Source organism: Neodiprion fabricii, chromosome 3 (assembly GCF_021155785.1).
Source record: "Neodiprion fabricii isolate iyNeoFabr1 chromosome 3, iyNeoFabr1.1, whole genome shotgun sequence".
Classification (NCBI taxonomy): Eukaryota; Metazoa; Arthropoda; class Insecta; order Hymenoptera; family Diprionidae; genus Neodiprion; species Neodiprion fabricii.
The window spans coordinates 1170592-1182861 of NC_060241.1; the positions used below are offsets into that span (position 1 = coordinate 1170592).

General features: G+C 41.0%; 1 protein-coding gene across 2 annotated transcripts in view; it reads right to left on the reverse strand.

Annotated features, from left to right (window-relative positions):
• Positions 1–12270, reverse strand: part of LOC124177167 (box A-binding factor-like) — a 59485-nt gene that overhangs the window by 4611 nt on the left and 42604 nt on the right. Inside the window, exons 4-6 of one of the 2 annotated variants that reach the window (XM_046559244.1) lie at positions 12009–12142; positions 10908–11240; positions 1822–1907 (exon numbers count right to left, since the gene is read on the reverse strand). In XM_046559244.1, coding sequence (XP_046415200.1) covers positions 1822–1907; positions 10908–11240; positions 12009–12142 — 553 coding nt within the window. Of the gene's footprint in view, positions 1–1821; positions 1908–2446; positions 2623–10907; positions 11241–12008; positions 12143–12270 lie in introns of both variants that reach the window. The other variant, XM_046559243.1, reaches the window with a different exon arrangement.

Consider the following 12270-nt stretch of genomic DNA (forward strand, 5'->3'; position numbering starts at 1 on the left):
CAAACAATCACAACCTTACGTCGAATGTAATATTCCAATCTATACGCACCCTCGATTTTTCCCTTACCGAAATACCGGACGAAAAAGAATTTCTTTCACGTACGTCGCGCTGTTTCGGTTCAATTTTTGTCATTTTCAAATAGATTTTACCAAATTTCCCGTCCTTGTGCTTCGTTTTTACTTTTTTTTTTTTTTTTCTTTCTTCTTTTGTTCCACGGGCTTTCACCGGTATTTCGGTAAGATCGAGGCTTTTTTCAATTATACTATCATTATTATTATTATACACCGTGAAAGAGGCGATCAGATGGGGAAAATGGTTTATGCACAGAAAACGAAAGTATCAAAATTTCGCCGGATGAATGGAATTTTTTTTTTTTTTTCAAACGAACACAGAGAGGTAAAATTTGTGGAAGTTTGTGGAAGTTCCAAAAGTTTGTGGAAGAAAACAAAGCGGAATTGAAGGGGCGGGGGGGGGGGGGGGGGGAACAAAACGAGAACAAACAACGTAGAGAGGGAAAAAAAATTTTGATTGTCGGGTGCGAGGATTAAACAATATAATAATTATAGTGATAATGATAATAATGATAGTAATAATAATAATAATAATAACAACAACAATAACAACAACAACAATCATAATATTAATAATATAGTATTCAGTTTATAAACTGATTGAGGAAAATTGCCATCCGTCACGAAGTCACATAGCCCGCCTGTAAAATGTATAATTTAATATTATACATACACATACACACATATTATTCATCTACGGCGATACGAAGATATTCATATGAAATATAAATTAAAACGACATAAAACAGTAGGACACCATTAACAATAATGTAACATCAATAACAACAAGAACAACCACAATAACAACGACGACAACAACAACAACAACAAAAACAACAACAGAAACAACAATTACAGAATTAACAAGGACAAGAATGTCGGCATTGATCGATAATTGAGTAACCAAGTAATCGAGTAATCAATTAATCAACGGTGCAGTGATTTCGTGACGGTGAGGCGGTTACCATGGGTATAGTGGCACCTCAAGCTACCATTAAATATACACACACATATACGTATCTACGTACATGCGTACATGTTAATATGTATTCATATGTATATATATACATACATATACATACATACATATGCATAGAAAACATAACATCAGACAGCGAAAAAATACTACTTGCGATATTTAACATGTATAATGTTTTTGTTTTTTTTCTTTTCGAACAAAAAAAAAAAAAAAGAAGGAAAGAGAAGAAAGAAGAATGTACAGGTAATCGGACTAATTTAAGAAAAAGGAAATTTCTTCACACAGAGAAATCGGTTTCGTTCACACGTTCGCGTAATATATAATATTTAATATAGCATTACAATGGTGAGAAATAATTGAACGGAATTTTTTTTTTTTTTGTATATTCGTTTTGATATTTCTCTCTCTTGTTTCCATTTACACGAAGTGTGAACGCAGCCTAGGTTTGGGACCGTAAAACGTGGATAAGAATTTTTCCCGTTCACCGGCAAGTTTTTTCCGGCACTCGATTTTCATCTTTGGACCGATTGAGAACGGGACAGGTCTTTGCGAGAAGAGATGACCGATGACGATGACGAGGACGGATGGAAACGTGGGAGGATGAAAACGATCTGTATGTCTTTTCTATGCATTAATGAGAGAAAGAGGAAGTGGAAGATGAAGGACGGGGAGATGGAGATGGAGATGGAGATGGAGGTATATAGAGAGGTGGAGAGTGAGAGCGAGTGAGAAGAGTGCGAGAGAACGTTGATTGGGGGAGTGACACCTACCAAACGACGGCTTGATTTCTCCTCGTGGATGCGAGGGGTGCTACTATACCCACAGAAGTTTTTGTAGAAAACGCCCTGGTCCGCCACTGAAACAGACAGGAGTCGAGATGTTAGGGTTGTCTGTGGGGCTCGTCTCGTGGTTTCGGAAATTCGTCAGTTTTAACAATCGGCTACTATCGCAACAACACCCTGCGCCACCGATTACTCCCTTTCGCTTTTTACCTACCAAACAACAATTACCGTCGACAATGTCCCCGCTCGCATCGCGTCGGTCAGGCTGCAGGTTATAATAATAACAACAACAACAACAACAGTACAAGGGGGCTGGGAAGGAGAAGGGGGTGGTGGTGGCGGTGGTGGGGACGGCAAAAGAAGAAGAAGAAGAAGAAGAAGAAGACCGATCACGGGATGTTTACAAATGGAAGCAACACCACGGGCAGATTTCCACAAGGAACTTGATTTTCCTTCCTCGTTGGAGGTGAAAGCAAAAAAAAATAAATAAAATAAAATAAAATAAAACAAAATAAAAATAATGACGTACTAATTATTTATTTTTTTATCTTTACGTCGCGGGGGATCTTTTTTCGACGTGTGTTTTTTGTTTTTTCTAGTCCCGCAGTCTTACCAGGCGGCGTGGCTGCTTCACCAGGGGACGATTCATCCCGTTCATCTTGTGGTAAAGGCCGCAAGCGTTGCAGAGGTAATGTCCGGTCCCGTCTCTCCGCCAAAGCGGTGTCGATATTGCACCGCAGTTGACGCATTCTCTACCCTCCGAGAAGTACTCAGCGTCGATGTTTTGCACTGAAGTTTTCCGTTTAGGGTGTTGGCCAAATGCTTTCTTTTTTTTTTCTTTTTTTTTTTTTTACTTATCTATTTTTTTTTTTTTTTTCTTTTCTGGTTTGTTTGTTTGACGGCACATTTCGACTCACAACTAATCATTAAGTGAGTCACTTCAGATGAGGTATATAATCCCGCAAACAGGCAATCAATCAATCACGCATCTACCAAATCTGACAACTGTGCGCAGTTTTTGACTTATCGATAACGTCTGTTCAAAATTCAAAATTCACGCGTCGCTTAAGGGTGGGGGGAGGATACTCGTACGCGCCATACCGCCATTCTGTCATTAATTTCAATGAGAAAAAAAACTCGAAAATGTTCTTCAAACTATTAACAATAAAGTCCTCAAACACAAATTGCTCCAAGCATTTTTATTTACTTTAAAAAAAAAAAAAATCCTAAAAATAGATATGATTTTGGATCGTCCAAGCTGTAACCCCCCTCCTTTAATGAAAGGTTAAATTAATATCGAGTCGATACTTTGCAGCGAGTATTTGAACGGAGTTCTCGTCACAGCGGGACAAAAATTGGGAATTCAAAGCTCGAAGCAAGACGTCATCGAGGATCTTGTATCGTATTGTACGGTACGACACAAGGCAGAGCGGGTAAAGCCGTTTATCTGGACTGACCTGTTTCGTTTTGTCCTTTCGTTTTGTTAATTTTTCCCCTCCGTTTCACGTCGTCTCTTCGCTTCGGGTATCGTAATCAGTGGTATATTCACTTGGTTCACAAACTAATTTCACACACGTTCGTCCCGCTGTGACCCAGAACTCGAAATGTCGAAATATTCACCTACCTAATGATCATTCGATACAGGCAATTTAACCGCGTGGCCTCGGGGCGCGGTATTAAAATCCTGAATCAAGTTTTCCGAATTCAGATCGTGGCCTCTCTAATAACGTATCATGGTAACGACTGCAGTCCGGGAATTGAATTATTGATGTCGAGGTCGAACCTAACCGGGTTACTTACCCACGACTAGCATTTGAAAAACCCCAAAATCGAACACCTCGTTTCTAATCTTGTTGCACCGCAGTACCGATTCACACGAGGCTGAAGCTGGCAGCCAAAAGTTCTAATTCTCGCTCGGATTTTGTAAAGGAACTTGAGGTGCCGATACTTTTATAGAATTACGAGGATGAAAGTCGACTGCGTTTTTCTAATTCCAAAAGGTTCGAAAGGTTTGGCTGCTAATTTTGCAATTCGCCAAAAGTCCGTATGACGATTTACGCAACTGATCTTTCGATCTTTGGATTACCGAACCGTCGCGAATGACGTTTTAGAAAATTAAGAAAATCAAAAATATTAAAAAATGCAAATCATCGGCTCGGTGTCGATTCACGGCGCAGGTGTACCACAAGAACGATGCATGAGGGCGCCGTGAAAATATATTTGACGAACCGGTTTAAATGCGCGTTCGTACGTGGGGTGAATAATACGCTCGAAGAACTACGGGGGAGAAGAGCCGCAGGAAATGCAGGAAAGGATGGCGGCCAACGCAACGCGGGTCTCTTATCGGAACTTCCGGAGCTGCGGCGATAGCGCCTGTGATTATAAATATCTTATGCACGCGGTCTGCGCTTCACATACAAATTCGTTCGAACGACATGGCGGTCATGGGGGCTCGACGTTCAGCGTCAAGAGACGCCTTTCCACTTTACCGGCTTAGGAGGTGTGTTGAAAAAATTAAAATTTTGCAATATCGCGTATTGCGTTGGTCTTGCGTTGGTAAGCTTGTCTGAAAAGTATTTGTATCGCGTTAGTAACGTTGGATATTCAGTCTATTGTCAGCTGTCAAAAAAAGTTACTCGCGTTTTGTTAGGATCGACGATTTTGGAAATGAATCAGAGAATTTTTACTAAATATTGTTATAAGCGTTTCATCGCTTGTTTGTGATTTTTATGACAAAAACAACACTGTACGCATAGGGACAGTAAATAACGGTTTACTCGGTATTTGTGAAACGATTATAACAACTAATGGCGCAACAATTAATTTAAACTTTTCTTAAACCGGGAGGAGGCATTTATTTGCTACAAATGTTTGTTTCTTCGGAACCGGACGACTCGTCACCGTTGGTTCAAGGTAGCGACGAATTTCGATCCCTATACTAAAAGGATATCGTTAACCAATTTAAAGAGCCGTTGATCCGTGATTAGAATTTTGAGTTGACTTTTAATTTCCGAATTGCCGAGACGTTGATCATCCTCGGTTTTGTTAACTTTCGCAAGGAATATTCCAGCGAATGAGATGGAACATTTCCTATTCATGTATTTTAGGCCAGGTTCCCGCTGGTCCGAATATCGCGGAACAAGCCGTAAGAAGGTAGAAATAAAGCTCTTGAACGGTCGAATCAAAGCCCGCTTTAAACCTTCTTCGAGTTTGTCTCAAGTTCGTTAAATGTAAGCCGATATTGGTGGCCGGGACAAGGATGAGTAGAGGAGTTCACAGACTATCTAAGACGACATTAGCGAGCGCCAGTGACAAGCGAGATGCTCTGGTGGATGTCGCAGGAGGGTGAAGGGAGTTTGGAATCGGATCCGGGTATATTTGCACTCTAAACGATGCTGATACTCAAGAAGAAGAAGAAGAAGAAGAAGACGAGGAGGGGGAGGATGAGGAGGATGAGGACCTCGACCCTCCACCGGGTCGTCGGGCAGTTCGCCTCAGGTTTCCGGAGCTCGACTCCATCGTGGGACGCCAATCGCGGCTCCTCGACGAGCTACCGTCTTCTCCTTGCGTCAACCGCCACGTGAATTTCACCGCGCAATTAGACCGCGGTCTTGGTTGAGGAATTCGCTTGGTGGCACGGTAGCAGCGAGACACTGGAACACTCCTCGTCGTCTTCCCATCATCGCATGAGAGTGCGAAGATGATCGGTTTGAGGACGAGGAGCCTGATCTTCGTTCGCACTTTCCTCGTGGAAGTTTAATGTTTCCATGGGATTTTAAAAGCGGGATTTAACCCTTTCGGTCACGCGATTCAATTCAATTTCCAAGCCTTTTTATTATACGTTTATTATCAAGTTTCTCCGCTAGCTAATTACATTCACGAGAATAATGTATTGTTTTGCGTATATCTATTTATACCAATGATAAACAATTCTCGACTGACAAAAAATCCTAATCATTCCAAAGTTTAAAAGTATTTTTTTCCCCCGAAAATGCAAAAAAAAAAAGAAGAAGGGATCCACTACAGTGGCTTCTGTGGCTTGAAAGGGTTAATCGAGACTCGCAGCTCATTGTGCGATGTTGCTGCCGCTTCTCAAAAAGGCCCGGCAAAGTCTCGACTTTATTCATAGCAGCACTTGTGTTTCGAGTCAATTAAAATTAAGAAGAAGAAGAAGAAGAAGAAGAAGAGAGGAGCGAGTTGTACGAAAAAAAAAGAACGAGTATGTTTAAAAAATCCACTCGAGCATACGTATATATATATATACATAAAGCACCGGTGCTTCGCCCTCATGGGAAAACTCTGGCGCAGGTCTGTTTTGTTACATTACCCTCTCGGAAAATACACACGTAGGTGTTTGATGTGCGCGAAGTATCAAGTATTATACGTACATAAAGCTTGCGCTCGAGTCCCCGTAAAAGCGAGGACTCGACATTTTTTTTTTTTTCTTTATGATTTGAAAATATATAAAAATGAATTTCCACAACCATCGTTTTTTATCGCGACGCAGGCCTCCCTGCGTAATTCGCTTTTTCATCAAACTCGTCAACTTCCATCGTTCGATACCTAACGCACATGACACGGTATCGTCGTAGAATCGTCGTCGACTTGTTACACGATTATTATCGTACAAAGTAGAGATAAGAATTTCCCATGGCGGTGGTGCGCCCGAAGTCGATACAATTTTTCACTCCTTCTCCTCCGCTCCGCGTATTCGTATACCAGGCTGTATGCATAAGTACGAATATACACACGTACGCATACATACATATGCGTTTGCTTTTGCGTTTCACGTGTTACATGCGGCGAACGTAGGAGTTGCACAAGCGCATCGTTGGCGCATTGGACCGTAAAATACGGTCCATCGGGGCTTCGATGCCGCTGCTGGCGAGCCGTTACACGTGACCGTTTAATGATCTCTCATCGTCCAAATATATCCGTCGGGGTCGACGAGTGTCAAGCGTTTCAAGGGAGGGTTAACAACGGGGAAAAGGGGGATCCAGGCCTTCGGCTCGATAGTTAAATATCAGGTCAAATCGGATAAGATCTCTCCGCCTCTCCGAGTTCGTTGTCGACACGCCTTTTTCGAACGTTACAAAAGCCTCGACGAACGACTTTGTTCGATAATTCATTCGATTTTTAATGCGCGGTGAAACTTGTCGTACGCGCGTGCGTTTCAATTTGAAAAATTATTTCTCTCTTCGTTTACCGTCCAATTAAGTCGCGTATACGATCACCTTTATTGTTATATTCTGTGTAATATTTATCCAATTTTATATTCGCAAAATTAAACTCGCTCAGCTCAAAGTACAATCTTTCGTATAATATTATCGCAACCGTTGGATTGTTTTTTTATTCGTGTCTTTTTCTGTTTTCAAGTATGTCACGTAGCCGCGTAAACGCGGACGATTTATTTACATTCAAAAGTCAAATTTAATTAAAAAAAAGTAAACACGAAAACAAAAAGCGATCATGGAAACATGCCTCGTATGACCGAAAAACGTAATTAATTAAAGCGAACGAGAGATAAGGAAAAAAGTTGAATCAAAATTTTGCAGAAATTTTCATACCACGGTACAACGATCTGCTTCTTCTTCTTTTATTGTTTTCCATTGAAGTTTACTCATCGAATCGCAAGAGATTCGATTGTACACCGATTTGATGATACGAGAATTATTTACAACAAGACAAGATACGTATACAGACAGATAGATTTGAAGTAACTAACCGCAATCTGAAACCATAACCTATTCACTGTTGGTAGAAAACGTGGTTACAAGTGTAACACACGTATATCGCGTATCGTATCGGCATATTATGATTAGATATAACATTACATACATTTTTATTAGGCGATCTCGAAGGCGACGGTTTCATAGCTAACCAAACGACAATTTAAAAATACAACAAAATTATTTTATCGCTGTATCTCTGTGCAATAAACTCGTACCGACTAGATACCGCTATCCGCAATCATTATAAATATACATGATCAATATGTAACGCATACATATACGAGTATGTATACGAAACCAAACCACTCGCTATCAAAATTCCACGCTACTTATTCCGTCTGTGTGTGTGTGCGATTATTATATGTAACTTTATATTCTGCAGTTAAGATATTCATTCCGATGCGATTGACTAGGTCGTGGCCATAATATGCAGTATTTTGCCGTTTCACCTACCGCCGTTAATTCATTTCTATTACTGTTTCCTCCACTTCTTTCGGCTAGCCAGTTTTCTCACGTTTTCTGATATATTTTTTTTTTCATTCTATCATTTCCTCTTTGCCACAATTTGTAAGAATTTTTTTGATCACAGTTATATTCGAGTATTTATACAGCAAGCTATTAAACGACACTCAATGGTTTTTTCCTATTCTTCTTCTCACATTTTTCTTGTACGTGAAAAAAAATTCGAAAAAAAAGCTTGAGCAATGCGACAACCCCAAGATTTTTTTTTTCCACTCTTGCTTTCTCCTCCTCCTCTCCATCTGTCATTTTTTCCCTCACGAAGAGAGACTGACTTACAGGCTCTCTTCAAGCTGTGAATTAACTCGGTAAATCCAAGACGACAACTTAGTAATGCATTTCGACTCTTTTACCCCGACTTAAACTGTCCCTCGTGTTATTTATACGCATATGTATATATATATATATGTTGGGTCGAACCGTGAAATATTTTATCGACTTCTCGGAGTATAATTTACGAGCTTGACAAATTTTTGGGCTTCTCGTTCTGTCGTTAGTTTATTGTACCTGCTTCAGGGGAAAAATCAGAAGTAAAATTTACAAGAAGAACAATGAAACGCGAGGGTCTTTAGCTGTAACGGTTTTCTGGTATTGTTTTTATTTCTATTCAATCATGGATATTTTAAATTCTTCATTTTTTTTTTTTTATCCTTGCCAAACGACAATTGTACCGATCAATGTAGATCGATTGACCCGATCGGACCTAAACTGAGGGTGTAAAATCATGAAAGAGGGTAAAAAAAAAACGTGAAAGGAGAAAGAGAGAGAGAGAATTGGAATAATGCGTAACATCGGCTAACACGAATTTTGATTCTAGGTTCTAGATGTCAAATTTTGATTTCTTCCACGTAACTAACACCAGAAAATGTAATTTCGTTGGATGAAGTTTGCTTTTGTCGAAACCAAGAACGATATTTCGAATTTTAAGAAAATTTACACATTTTCCCAAACATTTATTACAAATAAAAAATCCACTTTTATTCAAAAATTTAAATGCGAAACTGAAGTTTGTTTAACTGTTATTTGTAATAAACATTTGAGAAAATGAGTAATTTTTCTAAAAATCCGAAACATAATTCTGCTTTCTTCGAAAACAATCTTTATCCAATACAACGATATTTTCACATCTAGAATCCAGACTCAAAATTCGTGTTGACCGGTGAACTATTCATCGACGTGAAAAAGCAAGCTTTACAAGTAATAAATGAAGATTTCCGTTATAATAATTCGATGTGTAGAATCAAAATTGATCTGTTTAAAAACAAACTCTTTAGAAGTAAAAAAAAAAAAACAAAAAAATTCTCGTCTAATCGTTCGGATCACGAACGAACGCACTCCGCGTACCGTCTGCAGGCATTTTCGGGCTGCTGCACTGGCTCAAACCACCAAATTTCCTCGTTGTTCGCCCCACCCCCCGCAGACTTTCGTCCTCTCCGTCACTTTCCTATCTCTCTCCGTCCCTCTCCCTCGACTCTATTTCCCTCACACTTGACACTCACCACGCACGCCGGCGCCGTTGGAACGGCATGCACACGCATCTCGAGAGAATCACAAGCGTTTTCTACGTCCAGAAACCCTCCCGCCGGCAGCGCCACTTTGCTTCGTTTCCTCATTTTCCTTTTTCATTTCCATTTTTCTCTACTTCGCTCTTCTAACAATCATCTCCCTCGCTCGGACGCCTTCCACTATTTCTCACCCTCTCTATCTCGCCCGGCGCGCGCACCCTGACGGACTACTTCTACTTCAACTTCCAGTTCTCCCTCTTTCAGCTCCCCCACCCCCCCCCCCGTTCCCCCCTTCCCACCCTGATCAAAAGGCGCCGCGCTTCTTCTAGCTCTGGAAGTTCTGGGCGCATTAGGAGTGACGCAATGTGGTCGCCTGTTTGGTTTTAATGTATGTGACGTATATAAACTACACTCATCCACTTTGCCCTCCCGACATTTTCAGGCCTTCGCGCTATCGCGAAGAAACAAATTAGGCACCCGCTACGCGGACCGATTCAACATTCTTGGAAGAAAGAAAAAGAACAATAAAATTGGAAAAAACAAAACAAAAAAAAAAAAAAATAAGTAATACACCTTCGTAGCAGCCATTAAAACGTCGATTTAGATTTGAAGATTTTCGGAATATCGTTTTCCGTGAACAGTTGCCAGATTTGGGGAAGGAACGCATTCTCAATTTCCACGATTTGGTTATTTTTTGTTCTTTCGTTAGCCATGTTTCCAATATATAGGCACACGTCGTTCCTTCGGATAGGTTAAAAAGTTCTTATATTTCACACCGTCATTCGCTCGTTCGTTCGTTCGTTCATTCAGACGTACGTTGTATTTTTTTTCTTGTACACCCAATTAATACATCTACAATGCAGTGATTTTATTAAATTTATCTCAGAGCAGTGCAAAATTTCTAAAATCCAACATGAAAGACAAACGGTTTTGCTTCTATATTGGTTCTTAAAGTTTCGGATAGAAATTAGTTGCTATCCGTTTTTTCTTCGATAGATATAATTATTCCAATTGCAAACTTGTTTACTTCTCATGCTATTCGAAGTCGGCAATTATTAAAATTGATTCAGAAGTTTCTTTCTTATTTCTTGATTTTCTTTTTTTTTTTTTTTTTTTTTTTTTTTCTGTCATCTCGTTAAAAAATGTCGATCAAAAAACTATGCAATATTTACAACGCGATCTTGGACGATCGTTCGATCAATGTACAATATCCAAACAACGAGCCGAATTATTTTCGAGCTGGACAAAAATGCTCTGAGAATAAGCGAGAAACAGGGGCAATAAAAAAGAATATGGATATCGAAAATGGTCAACTCACTTGCCGAGAGACTCGCGGCGGCGCTGATCGGCTGCCCCTGAGGGTTCGAGGCCTGCCTCCTGGAGGTCGTCGAAAGGCTGCCGTACTGCACGGGCATGTGCTCGCCGGAGGCGGCTGCGGCGGCGGTGGCGTAAGACCAGGAACCGGGCTCGGCCGAGGTCCCCCCGCAACCGGAAACGGGATTGCTTTGCTGGGATGAATAGGGGGGGCTGTAGCTACGGAAGTTCGTCCCGAAGCGCTGGGAGAACGCTGGTAGCGCCTGGTGCGGCACCGTCACCGTGGATTTGCTCGTGCCGTAGTCTTCGGACACCAGCGGCAACCCTCCGGACAGGCCTGGAAATTTATCGCGTAAGCCAACGAGGCGTACATGGATCGTGGGAAGAACGCAATCGAACATGATCGGAGATCGAGCCTTTTTTTCTGCAATTTATTCTGAGACTTCGAGTACAAGGTTGTACGTGACAATTTTGGGGCGAGTTTGAAAAGTTGCGAAACTTTGATAGAACAAACTTTCGAACGATCGGGAAACCGGATGACTCAAAATTCCGTGATGCAAGGTTCCGATGAAGCACGATTCCGAAAAATAACGTTTCTATAGGGTGAAATTTCGGAAATTAGGACACGTTCCGCTCAATATTGACAAGAACCTTCTCTTTCTGCAATAAATTTCGAGACTTCGGGTATAAGTGGTGATGGAAAAATTTCTAACATCGAAGAACTTTAAAGGCGCCAAGATCGGAATTGACCGTTTTCCGTACAGTCTGGAACAAGTGAATTCTGAATTTTCAATTTCGAAGATCGAATCCAAGGCTGAAAGTTTTCGGAGGAGATTGGGATTACAGGAGTAATTTCGAAGCTTTCGAGGCACGAGGACGAAGTTGGTCGCGTTACTGTAACGATGCATGTTCAGGAAAAATCGTTACTCCGCACCCTCGTAGAAATGTCCGAAATTTAATAAACCGTGATAAACAGAAGATACCGTTATTTTGACAAACCAACTCCTTCAAAACCATTCTAAAATTGTGCAACAATGATGTTTTCCATCGTGTTTCGCTGCGTTAACGTTCCTAACTTCAGCCTCGTGATTTCTCACGGCCTTACCCTGCGATGCCCAGAGTGCCTGAGTCGGGGATGCGAGTTCCGTGGGGCTGGCCGACATGTATGATAAATTGTAGCCGCCTCCACCGCCCCCGCTGTTCATCGAACCGACCCCCGTCATCCCTCGGGCGAACGAGCTGCAAAATATCGAACAAAAAAAAAATATAAGAAATTGAAAATGCGTATTAACGAGTATGATAAATATACGAAAGAAAACCATGGGTGAAAACATTTGATGTTCGACGGAGTAACGGGAATTTGTATT